Source organism: Vitis riparia, chromosome 6 (genome assembly GCF_004353265.1).
Source record: "Vitis riparia cultivar Riparia Gloire de Montpellier isolate 1030 chromosome 6, EGFV_Vit.rip_1.0, whole genome shotgun sequence".
NCBI lineage: Eukaryota > Viridiplantae > Streptophyta > Magnoliopsida > Vitales > Vitaceae > Vitis > Vitis riparia.
In genome coordinates, this window is record NC_048436.1 from 2,504,645 (window position 1) to 2,527,625 (window position 22,981).

Below are 22,981 nucleotides of genomic sequence, written 5' to 3' on the forward strand. Positions count from 1 at the left end.
ATGTGCACATCTACCACATTTTTATAGAACCACATCCCAAACTAAAACACTTTCAGCATTAAGGATTCAATCCCAAAGATGAGATTCTGACGATTAGTTCTTATATTTCCAAAGATATTACGCGTCTAATGAGGTCAATGCATATTAACATGCAATCAGGCTCAAAACAGAAGTTCTACTAGATTGGTTAATGCATAATGGTCTGGGAAAACCCTTTTTCCCTGGAACGAGTCAGGTCTCACAAATTCTTCGGGGTGGTGCTTCCAACCAAGCATACTTCTAGTGATATTGCAAAGAAAACTAGAGGCAATAACACTCTTTACTTGTAGTTGATGAAGACTCATAAGAAACAGGTAATCTGAATCTAAATAAACAGACTAATGAGAAATCATATGAGACCTGTCACAGCGAAACCAAATGGTCACATCATGATTTGGGTGGAAACATGTAGCCATGGAATAGCAATTTTCACTGGTTTGGGTGGGCATTCTTGTGTGTCTGTTTAGGATCATAGCCATCAAGTACACATAATACTAGAAATGGGCAGCTCAAATCTAATAATGAGCTTTGTGTTAATTACATATGAAACAGAGTTTATGAGCTGAATTTGTGATTTTCCACTAACCAAAGAAAGCAAGAAAACAAAAACCCGTGTCAGTTACCTCATGGATATAAACAGGTGCTGGCCACTCATTCATTTACAAGAGGGACATCAGCAATGGCCCAGATCTCCTTCTTGCTTTTCACCACACTTCGTTCCTTTGCCTCAAAATCAAGTTTATCCAAGTCACCTGCAATTCCCAAGTAGCCATATAAAACATGTTCCACCTTGTCTGCCTGTGCCTTCCGATTTTCCCTGCAACTGCTTGTTTTGCCATTGTTGAAATTGATCTGCTGGAACTCAGCTCTCCCATGTTGATTCTCAGCATACATATTGTGTAGTTTCTCTGCCTTTTGCAACCCAGAAAAGGTTGCATTGAACCTCACCACCATGATACTCTGATTTGCAGGTTTCCCTCGGCATATCTTGGTCTTTCCCCCATCAAAGCCCATATCTGCAATTGATGGGTGAAAAAGGAGAAACAGGAGAAGAAAAACAACAGATCAAGCAGAACGAAAAGCAAGTAACCAACAAGACCCAACAATTTGAAGTCTGCTATGGAAAAGAAAGTAAGTCATAGAAATATGTCTCCAAGTTTCCAACCAAATTATAGGTGCACCAGCCCCACTTGTAAACCAAAAGCACCCATTTCTCATTTATTCTCATTGAATTAAACCATTACGAGAGGGTGACAGAAATTCAAAAGGAATTTCAAAATAACCGAGAAAGAAAATCTAAGCATAAAAATTTGAGGAGAAAATAAAGCATTTCTTTATGGAATGGGGGTTTACCTCTTAGAATGGTCACAAGCATATCAATGGTTACAATCATCCGCTCATCTGGATCACTGTTTCCTATGGAACTGTTGTGGACAATGACAACAGGAGGCCAGATAATGAGATCCTCCTTCAGAGCCAAGGACTCAGCAGCAGGCAATACCTGGTGAGCCCATGGCTTGTTAGGTGTCACTTCACTGTTCCATCCCATCAGCAAACAAAGCGCTTTGAATAAACCCAAGTGCTGCACTCTGAGACCAACCTTGGGAGACATGATGGTATGCATCACCAAGCCTATTGTATTCATGAACTCCTTGGAGTTGCTGAAACAACATGCAGATAAAGTAAGCAATTAAAAGAATATATGAAAACCAAAATCAATAGCATGGTGGACAAATGAAGGAGCGACTTCATCTTAAATAAGTAAGGGAAGCAAGAATGAGGTCTTCAAAATATCAGAAGTCAATAATTAGTTAGAACATATCTCTAGATAATCATTTGTGTAGTACTTCAAGTATGGAGCTTCATTTCACAAGGCAGTAACACTCTCCTAGGAATATAAATCTATCCCATCCTGCCTATCAAAAAAATATCTATCTAATCCTGCACAAAAACTGAAGAAACTGTTAAAAATTGTTGAAGCACGATTAAGTTAAAAGCTGAAAGAATAATGGTTCTGATTTTTTTTTGGTAGGCAATAATGATTCTGATTTATTGAAACACCCTAGCTTGACAAATTGGAAGCATCTGTCAACCAAAAAGAAAGGTCCCAGTAGAGGGCGGGAATTGGCAATCACTGATACAATGTGTCTCCAGGAACTACTTAAATACTTCTACCAAAGAGAAGTACTTAAATACTTCAATTAACTCATCATCAAGTTCAACATAGCATCTTAGTAATGAAAATGATCTCTCTAGAAGGTCCTAATTTCCAATCCAAATGCTCCAAAAGATATTCTCACCTTCTGATCAAAATTAAGGAGAAACACTTCAAGGGCATGATCAATTTTACATGTCCAGACTTGAAAGTATATTTCTCTTGCAATTCTATTGCTTAAGGGGTAATACTGTCGTTACATTTCAATCAACCTACCTCAGTCTATCCATGTGATATTTTAACCCTTTGAAATAGCTAAGGACCAAAACAGCTGATGAAAACATTTTCCTTTATCTGGTGCTGGGCAAGATTATCACTGGTAAAAAGAAAAAAAATCAGAAAACAAAATTCTTAGTTATCCTTAGAATGGTACAGAGAGTCGTTCTTTTCTTCTCAATTGTCCTCAACACTGCCACACACTACCACCCCACTATTGTCACCTGCCACAACACCATCACCATCTTGCCACTTCTTCTGCCACCTGTCTTCCTTCTCCTTTTCTTCTTCTGATGGATGGATCTCTCTATATACTTCTCTGCATTCTTGTTCTTCCCTTCTTTTCCTTTTTCTATACCACTTCTTTCTCCCACTTTCCCAGCAGTCCAATGGAAATCAATCATGAATAAGCACATGAAAACTGTAAATTCAACAAGAAATCCAAACCATCACAGTCATCACTGGCCTACCCTTTGATTAATAGTTAGCATCCAGGAGCATGGAATGACTGAAGAATGGCAGGAACAATGAATCTGGTCTGTTCTCACATCCACTAAGCTTCTATATGTTATAGTGAAGTTACATTACACCAGAAGAGAGAGTTATGGCAGTAGATTTACCCCTTAATTTTTCAGTCACCTTCCCATTTTTAAGATATTCATGTAACCGTAAGCATTGATGAAAACACTTGTCAAATAAATTCTAACAAGACTAAATGTATTCTTAATCAAGTTAGAGAGTGCTCATTTGGTCACAGCAGAAAGAGTATGAATGGTTTAAATTAAAATGGGGCAAAAATTGTTCCACTTTTAAACACACATCATGGTGTAGAAGACAGACCTGCCACATATGCTGCACTTTAAATTGCTAGCTTTTCCTTGCTCTGTGTATATTCTTCGTTGAGCAGGATTCTCATTCAGCAGTTTAACAAACTTAAGAAACATGCTATGCACCTGCTGCTTGAATTCCTCAGAGCCTTCAGGAAGTTCATTGATTGCAGCACTCACCTTAGTCTTCAGAGGAACCCCTTCAATATGAAGACTTCCATGGGAGCCATCTAAACTTCTCTTCAGGAATTTGTGTGATTTATGTTTTCTAACCACAGGGCATGAAATATGAACATTTTGAGGGCCAGGCACTGATCGCTTCTTTATATCTTTACCACCAGGTTTATTGGGTTGACTTAAGCGATTTTGGATGCCTGACAGATTGCGTGATGAGTGGATGCAAGCCAACCTTTTTGACCAAAAAATTTCACCAATATCTTCACTGGCCCATCCTTCATTTTTGTTGCTCAGGTTACATATCTTGGTAGATGTTTTCCGATTGCTTGATAATTTGCTTCTGGGATTATGATTGCCCATTTTCTTGTCCATACTGCGTTTTCTTTTAAGACAATTTTCAGAAACTTCATGCATGCCTGGCTCCTCTAATGTCAAACTCAGTTGGGGGCAAACACCAGAGGCTGGATCATGATCTAAAGCTGGTAATTTTTCTTCATAAGGCCAAGGATCAGCATCTCTTTCAAAATCATAACCTTTTTCTTGGTGCATGCTTTCACAGTCTTGACGACAAGTACCTCTAGAACCCAAAACCTCCCCATCTAGCCTTATTCCATATTGTGTTTTGCTTGCATCAAGATATTTGTGGATTGGTGATTCTTGTGAAGAATTGTGATGGTCCCCTAGTCTACTGTCTTTTATATAATTGCTATATGAGCTTTCAGTATCATCAATTCTGTCTACAACAGAATCAATAACGCTACCTCTCACAAAATCCTGATGGTCGCAGTCTCGCCAAACATTTGCCATCCTTCCATAAAATTGATCATCATATACCATACCCAGATCACCCCTCTCACTTCTCCATAATTCAGGGCAAGGATGGTCCCAAATTTTGCACTCTGTTGGGATAAACTGAACCTGCCTCTTTGGTCTGAGTTCAGGTTTTGCAGGAGATCTGAAACCTGACATTCGACCATCCCCACCCCAGCTAAAAGGTTCACCATTAGTTTCACGACTGAATCCATCTGAAGGAAAGGTTGGGCCATTCTTGTAGGGCCTATGGAAATCATCCTTTGAAACGCTGGAGGAGGCTTCAGACTGAGCCAAGGGCATCATGTGATGAGAAGTATCCATTGAATAGAAATTTGACTTCTCTTCTTCGTTACAGCAATGATAAGTCCGCCTATGACTAGGATAGAACATTGCCTTCTCTTCTTTCTTGTATAATTCTCTTGCCATTTTTTTATCTGCAATCAGATGATCTTGAATTTGAATGTTTTCACATGATTCTCTTGTTGATAGCTTATGTACAAGCCGGTGATCTTGAATTTGAATATCTACATATGATTCTCTATCAGATAGCTTATCGGTAAGTGAATGACCTTGGATTCGAAGATCTTCATATAATTTTCTTGCTGAAAGCCCACGTACAGGCAGGGAATCTGGAATACGGATATCTTCATCAACTTCTGCTCCCAATAACTTTGCTTCACATGCATAGTCTCCCATTAGTACAGACTCCTTGTGAGAACCCATATTTGGGGATGAGAATCTTCCATTATTCTCCTTGTGAAACTCAACATTCAAATTTCCCCGTGAGGATGAGAATCTCCCATCAATGTGGCCAGAAATATTAGTAGGACCAAAATCTGATGGGCATGGCAAAAAGGCTCTTGTCCTCTCATTTACCATTGACACGGATTTCGGGACCATTCCCATGAGGCAACTTTGGGTATAACCATTTTCAGTATCCATTCTAGAAATATCAGCACCATAACCACTGGCACAAACCATGGTAGGTTTCCCATTACCACCCAAATTTGCACGTTGCCCCAAAAGATTTTCCCACTGGAATTTCATGGAAGGGGACTCAACTGATGGCAAACCCTGGCTAAATGAAAATCTCTGCGAATGCCCATCTCTATCTCCATCCAAGTAACCATCTAAACATCCCATCCCCCCTGAACCGTTACCACTTTGCCGACTCAAATCCTGTCTCGAACCCAAAGGAATCCGCAAATTTTTCGCACTTTGTTGGGAGTTCCGAGTAGGAGACTGGATTCTAATGTCACCAAACTTTTTCCCCCGCATTACTTCCTATGAAAAAACAACCAGTCACAGTAAAATCAAAAAGCTTCAACTCCCTTCAACCGCGCGCACACATAAAGAAACCTGAGAAGGATAGAAAACCCTAACCCTAACCCCAGAGAACCAAACACACACTCAGCACAACAAACTGAACTGAGGAAACAAAAGCAGAAAACAGAAAGAAAAAAGAAACCGAGAAAAGCCTCGATAGTTTCAGCAGAAAACCAAAACAGAGAGAAGGAAGCATTATTCGATCAATGTTACATGGAGATTTGTCTTGCTTCAAACCTTTTCAGATGAATATCGAGAGGCAATTTTCGATTTTCCGGCACCTTCTTTGGGTTTCAAGAATAACGGACAATTTCAGAAGCGATTTCCAATTCGCGAGCAGAGTAGACAGACCCTTTTTTAAGTAGTTTGCGGTGCGCGTCCTTTTAAGTGTCCGAGGTGGATCGTTTTGCCTACGTGGCACAGGGATAGTCGCAACCCCAAAATTATTCGGCGGTTACTCTCATTATCCGGAGGTTTCCGTTTAATAAAATTTTGAAAATCATTTGAGAAACGCTGTTACCAAAATCATGCATAGATCTAACCATATTTTGCATCCATGTTTGGTAAATATTCTCTTAATTTAAATTTAATATTTGAAATGTCAATATAAAAGACTATGTAATTATGAATTGTCATATTTTTTTAATAAAAATAAAAATTATATGAAAATTAAAATAAAGTGATATAAATAAATAAAAATTATTTTTAAAATATAAAAAAATAGTTAAAAATATTTCAAGTTTTTAAATAGATTTTTATTTTATATAATATTAACAAAAATTATTTCATAAAAATTGATTTTAAGAATACTTTTCGAGTAAAGTCGACTCCCTCTTAAAAAAAGTTATTTGATTACTTAAGTAAGAGAAAATAATAAGTTACTTTTTAAAAATAAAATTACAGGAAATGTTAAATTCATAATTTTAAAAATAATTAATTTTTTTCATAAACATGAGTTTTATTTGATAACTGTTTTAAAAAACAATTATAAAAAATAGTTTTTTAAAATAATCTTTTAATTTTTTAGAACAAAAATTTATTTGAAAACTTAAAATGTTTTTAATCTATTTATAATATTTTTAAATACATTTTAAAAATAATTTTTACATCCCGTGTTTTATTTTTAATTATTCTATATGTTTATATAATTATTTTTTAAAATAATATTTAAAAACAAGTGAAAATAATATAAAATGATTAAAATAAACAAAAAATAAAAAATAGTTTTTTGGTAACTAAACATATTTTTTATATTTTTATTTTAAATTTATATTTTTTATTCTAAATAACAAAAAAATTATTCTCAATTTCCGCCCCGATTGTTTGAGAGGATCTTAGGATTCAAAATCATGCTTGTAGATGAGACGGGCCCAGGTCAAGTTCAGTTTCCGCCCATCTTAATCCAAACCTATATTTAGCCCAAAGTCAAGCCAGATTTCAAGGCCCCATCCCAACCCCATCCATTTTTAGTGGACTTTAGGCTAAACTGGGCCAGTCCAAACAGTGCAGCAAATGATTTACCCGAGATATCCAATTCTTGCTTTAAGCATGTATTTTTCTCTAGTTCAGGCAATTTTTTTACAGTGAATTTGAGAAGGACTGGAATCCTTCTTTATGCTTGAAGTCATTTTCAGGGTTGTATCAGGCAAATGTTTTTGAAAACAATTTTTTAAAAATAATTTAATAATATTTTATAAAACAAAAGTTTGTTTAAAAACTTAAAATATTTTTTTACTTATTTTATATATTATTAGATAAATTTTAAAAATAACTTTTATTAATAATACTTTTTTTATATATATATAAATGTTATAAGAAAATAACTAGACATAACTAAAAAAAATATTTTTTTAAACATTTTATTTTCTGTTTTAAAAATATAAAACTATTATCTAGTTTTTTTATTGCTAAATATGTTTTTTCATTTTAAAGAATAAAAAAAATCATTTTTAAAAACAATTAACTAACAAAGCCCATATGTTTGGTAAAAATCTAGGAGAATGTGTTGGTTGTATGATTTAAAAATAGGTTTTTGTTTTTAAATTTTTTTAACATATTTGATAGTTGTTCTTAGAAAAAAAATAAAGTGAAATAGAAAATAATTTTAAAAAACAAGTAAAAGTTGTTTTCACCTATTTTTAAAAGTATAGTCCGTTTGACAATAAACTTGTTTTAAAAAATTATTTTTTATTAACTTTAAAATAGTTTTTTTTTAAAAAGTTTGAAAAAACATGACCAAACGGGCCTTAGATGATCGTTGAAGTAATTCATGAACCTTCCAAAAAAAACTTTTACCATAAAATATATCACCAAAAATACTATTAAAACACTTTTTTTAAAAAAAAAAATTCACTACAAATATAAATCAAAGACAATTAAAATTAGTTAAAAGTATATATATTTTCAAATTATTTAATTTTTATGTAAAAGAATAAAAATAGGTGAAATGGGTTTGAAGGAGTATATAAAAAAAATATATTGACTCTAAACTTATTTATTTCATTTTTCTTAAAATTTTATACAAATTAAACATAGCTTAAAAATTCCCTTTAAAAATATTTTGACTCGAAAACTACTAATAAATACATTGCAAATAAAAGTAATTTAAAAGAGAATCACTTCCAAACCCGCTCTTTAGTCATATCAAAGAGTAATACCACACTTAAAGAAAGCAATTTGAGTGCAACTATGTAACCTAGGTAGGCATATTAGAAAGCAACACATTTAAGAAGCAAACTATGGGTAGCAAAGTAGTATGAGAAAGTGCCCTGATGGCAGTTGGGACTTGGGAGGTTATTTGGTCCAACCCCAAGTGTAGAACCATGCTGGCCCCTTCGTCTGCCATGGCCCCATCACCACAAAAAGAGTTGGCATTATGATTTGGCAGTGGCAAAAGGGAAGACAAGGCTGGCCAAGTAATCATAGAGACCGAGCATTCCCATCTCAGCCTATGAGTTCCCCAGCACCCTGCACAGGTTTTTTGAATTTCAAACACTCCACAAAGTAGACACCCCAATATTGGGAACCTCTAAATCTATTGAGTAAATCAAGGTGGGGTACCAGCAAAATCAATTAGGAAAACAAAAAGTGGATTATCACCCACAAGCAGAAAAAGCTCTTGTTTGATGCATCAGTTGTATCAGAAAGATCACACAATCTGCTGCCTTTCCCCCATGTCTTGAGGATATGGAAAATCGGTACTAGCATTCATATTTGCTGGTAGCTTCAGATGGAAAATAGAAAGAAAATTATGGTCGGGTTTGGTAATTATTTTTTAAATTAATTAACAAATTCGACGATAAAAAAACAAAAAATAGTTTTTATTCAAAAAATTATTTTCAAAAACACTTTCCAAACAAACCGTAAATCTCAAATATACCATCAAATTCAAAATTTCAACGGACCAATTATTCATTTTCCTTTCTTTTTTCCTTCGTTTTCTCTCACAGTCGTTGCAAGCCAAATGAATCCGAAAGGAAGCAAAGAAGAAAAATCCCTCGTTTGCTTTTGGTCATAACAATGTTTCCTGCACCGGTCAAAAATTTAAAACCAAAAGATCACACATACTCAAATTGCCTAAAAAGGCCTATATATCATTCACTTGACCTTCAGATTATGCATGAAGCTACTGCACTTGAGACCCCACTGGACAACAAAGTTCACCCAAGATAGTAAGAAAATTAGAAACTACCAAGGGTAGATGAACACGTTTTCTTGGTACCCAAACACCCCCAAAAGTATCCCGGCAAGAGATAGAAAATTAAAAAGATAAAAAGTAGAGATTCTTTCTTATAAGCCCAAGCTGGAAGGGTAATGATATATGATAAAGGCAGTTAGCTGCAGCCCTTCTCTCCTACTCTGTCTTGTCCCCTAAGGCTCTCTTACATATCTGTGTAGTGTAGGTAAGCCCTTACTGTCCACTCCACAAACAAACTTGGAATTCAAGCACCCCTCTTTAAGCAAAAAAGAGGATTTACCAATACTCTTTAGGACACTTCAACAAATTAATATCATCTATATGAATCAAACCAACATAAAATCTCAAGGAAAAAGAAAGTATTTTAGTTATTTTAGAATTTATTGACACCCCGTGTTTAATGATCTCTTCAAAAGACCCTACAAACAAACACAATATATTAGAAGGTAGAACCATTGTTTATACATTTGAATTTGCTCGACTGGCAAGAACTATAGCTGTTGGCTGAATTTGCCAAGATACCAACTTAAGAAAATAGCTGTCTGACCAAAAGAGGCCCATTTTGATCCTTCACCAAGTTTTCATTAAAAAAAGAATTGGGAAGAAAAAACTACAGGTAAGAAGTCCACATTGAATTTACTGATATTGTTCTTTATACTGCAGAGTTAAAGTACCTCAATGGGAGAAGTTGTGATGGGGTTTATCAAGTTAGTATTCAGGTAATAGTGGAAAGAAGATTTGAGATTTTCAACAGAAAAATATTTCATTCAACAAAGGCAGAGTCCTCTCTTAACTTTATGATGATAAAGTAAGATAGGGTGTTTGGTCATTTCATCCGATAGTAATTTTTGTTGTAAAGAAAGCTAGTTGGTCTTATACATTCATCAAAGCTAGCTTTGTTTATAAGCACCGGTAACAGGGGAAAGAGAGTCATCATTCCTAAGGCAGAAAGCAAAAGATAAGGGAATTGCAAGGAAGAGAAGAAGGGGCTTGTTTGAACAGCCATGACTACACAGAGACAGATAGTGGAGCAGCAACAGTCACAGATGCAGAAAGTGAAGAACTCTGGAGTCATCAGCTACAACGGTAGCCCATTAACCGATGACAAGGATGAGGAGATGTCAAGATCAGCTTTGTCTGCTTTTCGGGCGAAGGAAGAAGAGATCGAAAGGAAGAAGATGGAGGTCAGAGAGAGGGTTCAGGCTCAGCTGGGTCGTGTTGAAGAAGAAACTAAACGCTTGGCAGAGATTCGAGAGGTAAGTTGATAGGCTTAGCCATAAGATCATGCTATCTTCTACTTGAAAAAGCTTATATCAATTCAAATCAATTTTAGTAGGTGTAGATGAAGTAGGTTAATCAGTTTGGAATTGGGAAAACAACACCACTGGCATATATCTATGTTTTAGTTTAATTTTAAAGAACTTATGATTCTCCCCTCTATTTGATTCCAGAGGTAACATGGGAAAGAAAAGAAAAGAAAAGAAAAGAAAAGAAAACTTATGCTTGCATAATTATTTGGGACTGGTAAGCTAACTGCAGAGTTCTGTTCCCTTTTCATGCAATTAAAGAAAGTAAAACCAATTGCAGTGTAACTGGTCTTCTTTTCTCTTCATCTGCAATAGTTCTTTATTCAAGGTCCTAATTATCACTTTCATATATGAATTAATCTATCTGTCCTCTTCAATCATAAGTCATTGTGTTTTTGTATCTAACTATCATGTTTAGCTTGTTAATGATGAGATATTTGCTTGCTTCACTTAAAATAAAAAACAAAATCTATTAGGAGCTTGAAGCTCTCAGTGATCCAATGAGGAAGGAAGTTGCCATCATACGTAAAAGGATTGATGCAGTTAACCGAGAATTAAGGCCACTGGGACAGGGTTGCCAGAAGAAGGTGAATCATTATGATTGTCTTTTGCTGCTTGATTATGATACTATTGATTAAAAGTTTCATGATTTTCCTGTGGAAATGAACCATTGTATTGTGTTTTCCATAGCATTTCCCACAAGGCCATAATGCTTTTATAGTTCTTGAATGTCAGATTATTAGGATATTCATCAGACAGGGGTTGACTACGGTAATTAGTCAATTGTAATACAACCAATTTCGCCTTTAAATGCTATGTAGAACATGATGCAATGATTTTACTTCCTCAGTGAAGAACTCCTGAACCTTGGAGATTTCACAATTCATATGCATACTAAGAATTTCTAAGGAGTTTATTGGTAACAGGAGAAAGAATACAAAGAAGCTCTTGAGGCTTTCAATGAGAAAAACAAAGAAAAAGCTCAACTAGTCACCAAATTAATGGAGGTAAAGCATTCTACTTTGATTCCAATTTCATTTGTATTTTTGCATGCTCTTCTCATTTTTATTTTTATTTTTATTTTTCTCTTTTTCTTTTCCCCCTTTTGATGAACCACTGATCAGCTGGTGAGCGAAAGTGAAAGACTGAGGATGAAGAAGCTGGAAGAGCTGAGCAAGAACATAGAATCCATACAGTAAGATGATGTGTTGACAGTAATAACCAAGTGGGTTTTGTGTGCTTTATTTAGGACCATTCTTCAATGTGTTGTATTTTATGGTTTTTGGTTTTTATTTCACTGGCTCTTGGAGAGTTTTCTGATTTGGAAAGATAAAAACCTCTCCAACAAGGTTTGTTACTAATCACATCTCAACTTCGGACTTTTTCAGTCTTCTTTTATTCTTATGTGATATATGAATGTTCAGTTATAATATTTTCCTTTGTATCAGGATCACCTAATTGATGGCCACCCATATTGAATTCTTTTTCAGCACTAACTGTTAAAAATCATTTCATATAAGAAACACCACCTCCAAGCATTAGTTTTTTATTCTTAGTGGCCTCCAAAGGCCATCAGACAGAAGGGGGAAAGAGCACCAAAGGATATGTTTACAGAGAATTTATCCTGTGAATTTAAGAAGCATGAATGAGTCTAAAGATCCTGCAATTCCTTCATTTACAAGGAAGTTCCACCATTAATGGGGACAGTGCTAGAGACTCTCTCAAGCTAGAACAAAAATAAGTAACCTAGCTGCAGTTTTAGAAGATGACAGGGGATATGATTCCTTACAACAATGGGGGCTGAAAGTTTTCACCAGTCCAAAAGTCAGCATCTAATGTTTGTAGGTTTTAAGCATCCAATGTTAGTAAGTTTTGAGTTCCCTTTACAACAATGGGGATAGGGAAGATTGAATTTTATTTTTTTTTAGCATCCAAAGGTTCGATGTGTTGGAAAAGTACATGTGTGAAGAGTACATATTCCAATCCCACAGTGGAAAGGAATGAGAATCTTATGTGGTATATATTGGACTCCACTTTCTAAGCCTCACAAGGGAATGAGAGTGCATATTTCAATCCCACATCACCTTATGTGATATAGCTCCTGGGGATTATGTTTTCATTCCTTTCTTATGTGGAATTGGTATATTCACTCTTTACACACGTACTTTTCCTACAAATTCCTTTAATGCAATTTCCCAACAATTTTCTTTATAAGATATAAGGAAACTAGTATCCACATTAGTCTCAACTCAAAGTTGTATATAACGAAACCCCTTGGACATCATGGTCACCAATGTAAAGGACAAGGCAGGACTATGTGGCACATATATGGAAGTAGAAGTGCATTCACTTCCTAAACTATAGTACAAGAAGGTGAGGAACAAACATTCATGGACTATTATATATCTTCTCCTATGACTAGTAAAGGGAAAGTTCTCCTCAAGCTAACCTTGGGGACTGGCCTTAAACAATGTCCTTCATAGGTCAGATACTCCTTGGAATTTGGCATTAGTTTCTCTACATAAGAAAGAAAAAGTGAGGATCTTGTTTGAATCAAACAAAGTTGTATGTTAACTGAAAATAATGTAATAATTGAGAAGGGATATTGTAATCAAGGTCTTATTACATACATTGAACATTTTTAAAATTATTATTATTAATAGTCCTACTTTTGCTTGATTGATTTTTATAATTTGCGGAATGGTAAACTAGGACATATAAACTATTTATATATCAAGAAAAAGGTAAATATTTGCTTGATTCTTAAACTTTCTCTAGAAAACCATGGAAAATGTGAATTAGGCTTGAAATCTAAAGCCACAAAGAAAACATGTAAAACTATGGAAAGATAATCAAAGCTACAAAGCCTAATTCTTAGTCACTTAGGAGATTTAAAAAATATAATGACTAAAGGTGGTAAAAGATTTTGTATAATTTTTATAAATGACAAGGTATACATAGACAAGTATACAAGGGTATGTATTTTGAGAAAGCAAGAGATGCTTTCACAAAAATATAAGACTGAAATAAAAAACCAAGTAGGAAAATTAAGAGCCTTAGAACTAATAGGAAACGAATAATAGTCCAACCTCTTTCACTCTTTATGTGAAGATCATAGGATCATTCTTGAGACTACTCCACACTACTCGCTAATATGAATTATAATTCACTTTCTTTTATGTCACTAGGGCCACCTTACCATGGTCAGTCCCATAAGCAGTGTCCAATCATGCCTGAATCAAAGTTTAATTCTAGGGGAAATCATGTAACTATACATCACCAAAAAATACATATGTTTTTTAGAACTTTGTAATACTATTTTATTTTTATATTATTTTTATTTTTATTTTAAATTTATCATATCAAAATCACAATAAGTGATGGTGCTTTTATATATATATATATATATTTGGTTTTAACTTGATCGTGGATTTCACTTCTTCTTTTTTTGGTTAAAATCTTCAATTTTTAATTAAAATAAAATATAAAAGAAAATATATTTTTTATAAAAATAAAAATAAAAAATTGTATTCAACCTTTTATATTAATTTCATAAAAAATAGGTAAATCCTTAAGAAAAACAAGTATATTCATTCCTAAGGGAACCAAGACCCCTATCTTCATTATCATTGCCTATATATTCCTTTTGGGACCCTTAATAAATGATTAAAGGTCCTCCCCCCTAGGTATATCCTTGATAAAAATAGGTACATCCATTCTTAGGAAAACCATAACCTTTTTCTTCCTTCTCATAGTCCATATATTCCTTTAAGGACCCTTGGGAAGGGATTAGAGGTCGTTCCCAACCTTGGAACGAACCATGGAACCCTAGGTACATCCTTAAGAAAATTTGGTATATCCAATCCTAAAGCTATCAGGACCCCTATCTCCCTTCCCATGGTTCGTTTGTTCTTTAGGGACCCTCGGGAAATGATTTAAGGTCGTTCCCTATCCTAGAATGAATATTGGAACCCTAGGTACATTCTTAAAAAAATTTAGTACATCTAATTCTTAGGCTAACAAGACAGTTATCTCTTTTTCCATAGTCCATTTATTCTTTTGGGGACCCTCAAGAAGTGATTGGAGGTCGTTCCCATCTCGGAACAGATTTTGGAACCCTTAACACATCATTTACAAAATTTGGTACACCCTTAACGAAATTTGGTACATCCTTCAAAAAATTTGGTACATCTAATCTTTGAGCTATTGGGAGCCCTATCTTATTGGTCATAGTCCATTTATTCCTTTAAGAGTCTTTGGGAGGTGATTAGAGATCAATCCCTACCCTGGAACATACTTTGAAATCTTAAGTACATTCTTAAGGAAATTTGGTACATCCTTAAGAAAATTTAGTATATCCAATCCTCATGTTACCAAGACCCCTATCTCTCTTCTCATGGTCCATTTATTTCTTTGGGGACCTCGGGCAATGATTGAAGGTCGTTTCCCACCCTGAAACTGATTTTGCAACCTTAGATACATCCTTAAGAAAATTTGGTACATCCAATCCTCAAACTAACAAGACCTCTATCTCTTTTCCCATAGTCCATATGTTCCTTAAGAGACTCTTGGGAAATGTTTGGAGGTATTGTTCCTCACCCCGAAACGAACTTTGCAACCATGGGTACATCCTCAAGAAATTTTGGTACATCCAATCCTCGGGTTACCGAGACACCTATCTCTCTTCTCATGGTCCATTTGTTCCTTTGGGGACCCTTGAGAAGTGATTGGAGGTCAATCCCCACCTTAGAATGAATTTTGGAAACCTAGGTATATTCTTAAGAAAATTCAGTACATCAAATCATTGGGCTAACGAGACACTTATCTCATTTCCCATGGTCCATTTATTCTTTTTGGGGACCCTTGGGAAGTGATTGGAGGTTGTTCCTTACCTTGAAATGGACTTTGAAACCATTGATACATCTTTTACCAAATTTGGTGCATCCTTAACAAAATTTGGTACATCCTTAAAAAAATTTGGCAAATCCTTAAAAAAATTTGGTACATCCAATCCTAAAGCTACCAGTACCCCTATCTTGTTACACATGGTCCGTTTATTCCTTTAGGGATCTTTGGGAAATGATTAGAGGTTGTTCCCTACCCTAGAACGGACTACAAAACCCTAGGTACATCATTTACAAAATTTAGTGCATCCTTAAGAAATTTTGGTACATCTAATCCTCGGGCTACCAGGACTCCATGGAGAAGTAATTGGAGGTTGTTCTCCACTCGAAACGAACTTTGAAGCCATTGGTATATTCTTTACAAAATTTGGGACATCCTTAACAAAACCTGGTACATCTTTAAGAAAATTTGGTACATCCAATCCTCGAGTGCTATCTTAGTTCCTATGGTCTATTTGTTTCTTTAAGGACCCTTGGGAAGTGATTGAGGTCGTTCCTCACCCCAGAATGGACTTCGGAACCCTAGGTACATCCATTACAAAATTTGGCATATCCTTAACAAAATTTGTTACATCCAATCCTCGGGCCACTAGGACTCCTATATTATTATCCATGGTCCATTTGTTCCTTTGGAAACCTATAACAAAGTGATTGGAGGTCATTCCCCACCCAAAATGGACTTTGGAACCCTTGGTATATATTTTACAAAATTTGGTATATCCAATTCTCGAGATACCAATACCCCCATCTTATTACCCATGGTCTGTTTGTTCCTTTAAGGACCCTTGGGAAGTGATTGGAGGTTGTTCTCCTCCTTGGAACAAACTTCGAAACCCTAGGTACTTCCTTATAAGGAATGGATGTGCATCCTTAATTTCACTTTTTTTTTTTTTGTACATATATATCAAGAAATTACGTATGCTCATAAATATTTCCAATAACACATATATTCCTTACAAAAATACTTACATCATTTACAAAATAAGTATAAATTATTTTATTCCCCAACCTAGACCCCATTAAGTATTTAATTGCTTAAATATATATTTGTAAATAATCTTGTCAAAACTAATTACTTATAACAATTGTCACAATCACACCTATAGTCATTATATATTAATGCCTCATTTAGATTATGAATAATCCAAGTTAGTTTCATTAACACTTTATGGTATAACATTAATGTGTTAAATATTGAAATGTATTGTCTATACCAAACATCACAATGCATTTACTTCTATTTATTTATTTGTTGGGTGCTTATTTGATGTGTGATATAAGTTCAAACTCTGCCTCTAAATACATAGGTGTACCAAATTTTCATAAGGGTGTACCTAAGGTTCCAAATTTAGTTTCAGGGTGGAGAATGACCTCCAATCACTGCCTGAGGTCCCCAAAAGAACAAATGGACCATGGAAAGGAAGATAAAGCTCTCGATAGATCAAGGATTAGATGTACCAAATTTTTTTAAATACATACTTAGAGTTTCAAAGTTCGTTCTGAAGGTGGGGAACGACCTCCAATCATTACTCGAGGGTCCCCAAATGAACAAATGGACCACAAGAAGGGAAATAGGGGTCTCGGTAGCTCAAAGATTGGATATACCAAATTTTTTTAAGAATGCACCAAATTTTCTTAAGGATGTACCTAAGATTCCAAAGTTCGTTCTAAAGTGAGGAACAACTTTCAATCACTACCCGAGGGTCCTCAAAAGATAATATGGACTATGAGAAAAAAAGATAAGTGTCCCGGTAGCCCAAGGATTTGATGTATCAAATTTTTTAAGAATGTATCAAATTTCCTTAAGGATGTACCTAGGTTCCAAAGTCCGTTTTAGGGTAGGGTATAACCTCCAATCACTTCCCAAAGATCCCTAAAAGAATAAATGGACCATGAATAATGAGATAGGAGTCTTAGTACCTCAAGGATTTGATGTAACAAATTTTTTTAAGGATGTAACAAATTTTATAAAAAATGTACCAAGACTACCAAAGTCCATTCCGATGTGGGGAACAACTTCCAATTACTTCCCAAGGGTCCCCAAAGAAACAAATGGACTATGGGTAAGGAGATAGGTGTCCCATTAGCCCCAGGATTGGATGTACCAAATTTTTTTAAGGATGTACAATATCCATTCCAGAGTAGGGAACGACTTCCAATCATTTCCCGATTGTCCCCAAATGAACAGAAGAACCATAGGAAGGGAAATAGGGGTCCCGGTAGTCCGAGGATTAGATGTACCAAATTTTCTTAAAGATGTACCTAGGGTTCCATGGTTTGTTATGGGGTAAGGAACAACTTCTAATCCCTTCTTGAGGGTCCCTAAATGAATATATGGACTATGAGGAGAGAAATAAAGTTTTCAATTTCCCTAAGAATGGATGTACCTATTTTTGTTAAGGATGTACCTAATGGAGGACCTGTACCTATTTTTGTTACGAATGTACCTAGGGAAGGACCTTTAATCACTTATCAGGGTTTCCAAATGAATATATAGACCATGATAATGGAGATAGGGGTTTCGGTTATACATATGGATATACATATTTTTCTTGAGGATATACCTATTTTTATGAAATTAATATAAAAGGTTAACTACAATTGTTTTATGAAAAAATATATTTTATTATAATTAAAAAATTGAAGATTTTAACCAAACAAAAAGTGAGATCCCTCAAATTAAAATTAACAATAAGAAAAAAGATAAAAGTATCATCATTTATTGTGATTTTGATATGATAAATTTAAAATAAATAATAAAATAGTATTACAAATATATTTTTTTACTTTTACATGAGATAGGATTTACAAAGTAAACAAATCTTTTATTTAACATTAATATAAAAAAATCTTATATCATAAACCTCTAAATAATAAAATATAATTTATAAATTTAAATCTTAATTTATCAAATGCATTATTATAATTAATATTTTAAATCATCAAGCATATTTTTTGTGGGATAATATTTTCATTTTTATCTATTTTATATTTATGTTTTTATTTAATTTATTGTATTACCTATTTGTTATATATTATTATTTTAAGTTTAATATATCCAAATAATGGAGAGATTAGAGAGTGAAAAAAAATTAAAATTAAAAGAAGTTTTATGAGAGAATAAACGAGCATATTAAAAGAAATGTCAAAATAAAAGAGAAAAAAATAACCATAAGAAATTGGTGCACCAATTCCATCATTGTGCAGCAACGGCATTGAAGTTGGTGCACCCCTTAATTCCATTTCTCTTTCTCCCCTAATTTCATCATTGAAGTTAGTGCACCGACGGCATTTCCAACCATCTCTCACCATCAGCGAGGCTACGTGGAAGGCACGCTGGGGGGGCGATTGTCTGGCTACAACACTGCTCCAACATTGACTACTGTGAAAATTTCATCTTTAGTTAAAGATCTCAACTGTTATTGAATGATAAACTTTTGGTTATCTGAAAACTTGCATCCTTGTGCAGCAAAATTATGAAGAATTAATACTACATTAAACCCTTTGGATTGCTGAAGACCCATAACTGTTCTAAGGATGAACCAGTTCATTTCCAGCTGCCCCGCCATTCACCCAGTAATAAAAGCAAGTAAATACCAAAAATCTAGGAATGCTGAATCTGTCTCGTATGATGTACCCTCAACTTTGTTTATATGCAGATCAAGCTTATATTGTATCACCTAGATTCCATATAAGTTTGTTTTATGTGGTGGATTTAGGAGATATCATGTTCTTAAATGAATTGATTCTCTTGGTCGATCCATTCCCTGATACTGACACATTTGGAAGTTCTAGAACAGACTCTTCCTTCATTATTTGTTCTAACTTATGTGATACAGAGACAGAGATGTGCTATGTTTCATGCTAACTAGGCAATGATATTGGCCTTGAATTTGTTGCACTCTGTTGTTTTACCATGACTGAATAAGCCATTTTAAAGGTTGGTATGGTATGTTTGGAGAAGTAACTTAGCGGATAAGCATTACCGTCCGCTCTATTTTTCTTCTGTGATTTCGTCATTCTAAGTAGTTCTAATCCGTTCTGCTTGTTACATTCCACCACATTTCAACTTCAAGTCCCATCCGTCTAAAATGTGACCTTAATTCATTCACAAGTTATTTGAGAAAGATTTGGTAACATCTACAGCCGTTTATAAGATTGTGGTACACAACGTCCTCATTATATTTCACAAAATTAGGAGACCAAACACACAATATCCCGAGCGGTGGGCTCAAATACTATTTGTAACGACTTTAAAAACTCGTTTATATAGTTAAAGGGAGCACATCCATAAGTCACACTAGAAACTTTTTCCTCTGACATGGATATCTTATGGATAGTTGGTTAGCATGGTAAGCTGAAAGTCATTAGAGAAACTTATGATGAACCCAACTTTCTTACAAGAACGAAACCTCTCTTCTTGAGGAGTTGCAAACTTCGAAGATAATTACAATTTTTTCTTTTGAGTTATATAATTAGACTTACCAAATAGAAAATGGGATTGTAAGGGTTTGGTGAGCAATTTTTTTGGGTGTCTGGAAGTGTTGGTAGCAGGGACAAGTAATGCTACAGGGGAGTGGAGAACGTCACCATCTGAGTCGAGGCCATTTCAGGATTGGATCTCTCATACTTCAGTTATTTTTTAGATTAAGTGATGTACTACATTGGGAAACGAAGAACTATTTGTTCTGAAAACAAGGTGCATAACTTCTCCAATAAGTTCATGAACATGCTATGAAACTTTATGCAAAATCAGAAATTATTTTTCACAGTAACAATTCAGAAAAAGGATCAGGGAGACTATTAATTGAAGTACCTGTATCATTCCCATTAAAAAGAGCTAGCCATTTCAGCATTCCTATTCTCACTCTAATTGAGCTTAGGCTTAACTTTCAGTTTCACATCTAAGGTATCATAGATTAACCCAGCCAGGCAGATATTACTGGGCTACAAGTTCTGATTCTCCAACAAGCCGCACCAGCTCCTCCACCACCACATCCATCTCTTCTTCTTCCTTGTCTCTCAACCTTTCTGCTAGTTCTTTAGCTTTCCTCCTCAATTCTTTCCCTTCCTCTTCCACCACCGCCTTTTTAATCACTCTTGCCACCTCTTTCCTGTCAAGTCTCTCATTCACTCTCTTCGCCTCCATGCCAACACCAATATCCACCACCAACTTAGCATTCAAGGGTTGATCAAGATGCATCGGGGTTGCGATGATTGGAACACCAAACATGATTGCCTCTAGTGTTGAGCTCCAACCACAGTGGCTCACAAACCCTCCAATGCTTGAATGGCACAGTATCTTTGCCTGAGGAGCCCACCCTTCCACCACCATGCCCCTCTCTCCAATTCTCTGCAAAAAGCCTTCTGGTAAGACCTCATGAATAGTTTTCTCATCTCCCCCATGAAACCTCACGACCCATATGAAACCAACAGTGCTGAGCTCTAGCCCATGAGCTATCTCTTCTATTTCTTCCACGGAAAGGAAGTACTCGGTTCCAAAGGAAACAAACACAACCGAAAAAGGATTCTTCTTGCTCAGCCAGTCCATGATCACTGTATCATCATCTCTGTTTGCAGCATCCTGAACAAGTGGCCCCACTGGTATTATCGTCTTCCCCACTAAAACAGAAAGATAGTCTATATACTTGGCTTCAATCTCCTTTGATGTCTTGATCAGCACTATGTTCGAAGACCTTGCCATGGATCCTAGGAACCTTTCCATGTTTGTGAGACCATTAGCAGTGTAGTGCAGGAACTGGGTGATTTTCCGGCGTTCAATTTCTGGGAAACATAAGGCTGGAAAAGGGTATTTCTCACCAGGATTATCTAGACTACCGTGACAGTAGAAAGAACAACATGCGGCCCCTGCGCTCAAGAAAACAATTGCATGGATGTTCTCTTCACAAGCAGCCATGGATGCCCATGGTTGTAGATAATCATAGATAACCAGGCTGGGCTTGATGGTCTTTAGGATGTCACAGAAGGTGGGTCTGGCGGCATCGAAGGCAGCCTTGAGGGTGGACATGAGATGGGGTGGGAGGTCTTTAGTGGTGTGGTAGTGTGAAGGCAATTCTGAAGAACTAGGAAGGTGGATATCTATGAGCTGTATTGAAGAGATGGTGCTGCCACGATGACAGAGGTTGTCCCTAAGGGGCTTTAGATTGATGGGTGTAGAACAGAGATATATGTAGAAATTTCTCTGTGCAAGTTTCTTAGCTAGCTCCAAGAATGGTGATATGTGGCCATGACCCAACCATGGCAGCATCAGGACACTCCGACTCTGATGTTTGGCATCCATGAATCCTTCGCTTCTTTCTTTCTTGAAGGACTGGTCAACAGACACAAAGGGAAAGGGGAAACTAAGGAACTAGGAAGCAGATGACCGAATTGACAGCTGGCTCCAAACCTAAGACTGGTTGTTCAGAAGATGGAATATTCAACGGTGCCCCTTGGGATCTGTTTTGATCATTACAGACACCGCCTCCTGTCTCTTTGCGTTTTACCTCGTGCCACATGGCACCACCCCACGAACTTCCTTCAATAAAATTTTCCAATGTTCACCTCTACCATGAAAAATATAATTGAAATTATTTAAATATTTATGCATTTTAATTCTTTAACACAAAGATGATATAATTTGAAAACGCAAAAGCTTTTAACTAATTTTTATCATATCTGATTTTTTAAATATTTTTCATAGTATAATTAACTATAATAAAATTATATTTTTTTAATATTTTTTATTGGTATTTTTTGAAATTCAAATATAACGAAATTCTATAATATTTAATATGAATTCGTTGGTATGTGATTTGAAAATTTTCTTATATAGACTTAAAAAGTTTGTCATGCTATTGACCAAGTCAACATTATATAAAATAACATAAAAGTGAATCCCAATGAATTATTCATAATGCCCTTCCCACTATAATTAAACTACTTGTTGAAGACCCCTTCTAGCTATCAGAAATTTGTATCGTCTAGACATTGGTTAAGGGCAGTTCAGAACTTGAGACTTGAGAGACAACAATACCTTGCATTTGCCTACACTAACCAAGTCCGACTGTCCGATACAGTTCTATTCTTTAGTCTTTATTTTTTATTTAAATTTTGTGTTCTTTATTCTTTGATTCTTTAACTGAGTTCCCATTTCTTTGTTTTCATTTTTGTTGTTAAGGTACTAACAACAAGCTAGTATGGGGATATGATGAGAATCATGGTTTCAAATATCAGTAAATATAGATATATCGGTATTTTGATTTTATGGATATATCAGAAATATTAAAAAAAATATATATATTATTGACATATTAATAAAATGAATATATATGATTAAAGAGAAAAATATTGGTAAGGCGAAAATTATTCAAAATTCATAAAAAATTTTAAAATAACCCAAAATAATGATAAAATGAATATTAATATATTATTTTTAACTATAATTGACATATATATAT

The 22,981-nt window shown here is 35.1% G+C and overlaps 3 protein-coding genes across 3 annotated transcripts; 1 reads left to right on the forward strand and 2 right to left on the reverse strand.

Annotated features, from left to right (window-relative positions):
- Window positions 1–432: 432 nt before the first annotated feature.
- Window positions 433–5,905, reverse strand: LOC117915679. The gene is made up of 3 exons (XM_034831311.1): window positions 3,311–5,905; window positions 1,393–1,700; window positions 433–1,055 (listed from the first exon to the last, which is right to left on the reverse strand). Exons 1-3 carry the CDS (start codon window positions 5,563–5,565, stop codon window positions 691–693), a joined length of 2,928 nt encoding a protein of 975 aa, XP_034687202.1. The 5' UTR covers window positions 5,566–5,905; the 3' UTR covers window positions 433–690.
- Window positions 5,906–10,201: 4,296 nt separating this feature from the next.
- LOC117915680 (syncoilin) lies at window positions 10,202–12,049 on the forward strand. The gene is made up of 4 exons (XM_034831312.1): window positions 10,202–10,566; window positions 11,094–11,204; window positions 11,544–11,624; window positions 11,742–12,049. The coding sequence occupies exons 1-4, from the start codon at window positions 10,315–10,317 to the stop codon at window positions 11,814–11,816; spliced, it is 519 nt and encodes a 172-aa protein (XP_034687203.1). The 5' UTR covers window positions 10,202–10,314; the 3' UTR covers window positions 11,817–12,049.
- An 8,411-nt stretch (window positions 12,050–20,460) lies between these two features.
- Window positions 20,461–22,039, reverse strand: LOC117916296 (flavanone 7-O-glucoside 2''-O-beta-L-rhamnosyltransferase-like). The gene is made up of 2 exons (XM_034832251.1): window positions 21,908–22,039; window positions 20,461–21,852 (listed from the first exon to the last, which is right to left on the reverse strand). Exons 1-2 carry the CDS (start codon window positions 22,037–22,039, stop codon window positions 20,461–20,463), a joined length of 1,524 nt encoding a protein of 507 aa, XP_034688142.1.
- Between the last annotated feature and the right edge of the window lie 942 nt (window positions 22,040–22,981).

Bases quoted from the DNA above. Each gene is read 5' to 3' on its own strand.
- LOC117915679 (XM_034831311.1), bottom strand. From the start codon at position 5,565: ATGCGGGGGAAAAAGTTTGGTGACATTAGAATCCAGTCTCCTACTCGG. The intron at 1,701-3,310 runs GTCTGTCTTCTA...ATGTTGTTTCAG, and splicing joins AAGTGCAGCATATGTGGCAG to CAACTCCAAGGAGTTCATGA. The intron at 1,056-1,392 runs GTAAACCCCCAT...CATCAATTGCAG, and splicing joins GCTTGTGACCATTCTAAGAG to ATATGGGCTTTGATGGGGGA.
- LOC117915680 (XM_034831312.1), top strand. From the start codon at position 10,315: ATGACTACACAGAGACAGATAGTGGAGCAGCAACAGTCACAGATGCAG. The intron at 11,205-11,543 runs GTGAATCATTAT...TATTGGTAACAG, and splicing joins GACAGGGTTGCCAGAAGAAG to GAGAAAGAATACAAAGAAGC. The intron at 11,625-11,741 runs GTAAAGCATTCT...ACCACTGATCAG, and splicing joins TAGTCACCAAATTAATGGAG to CTGGTGAGCGAAAGTGAAAG.
- LOC117916296 (XM_034832251.1), bottom strand. From the start codon at position 22,039: ATGTGGCACGAGGTAAAACGCAAAGAGACAGGAGGCGGTGTCTGTAAT. The intron at 21,853-21,907 runs GTCATCTGCTTC...TCTGTTGACCAG, and splicing joins TGGAGCCAGCTGTCAATTCG to TCCTTCAAGAAAGAAAGAAG.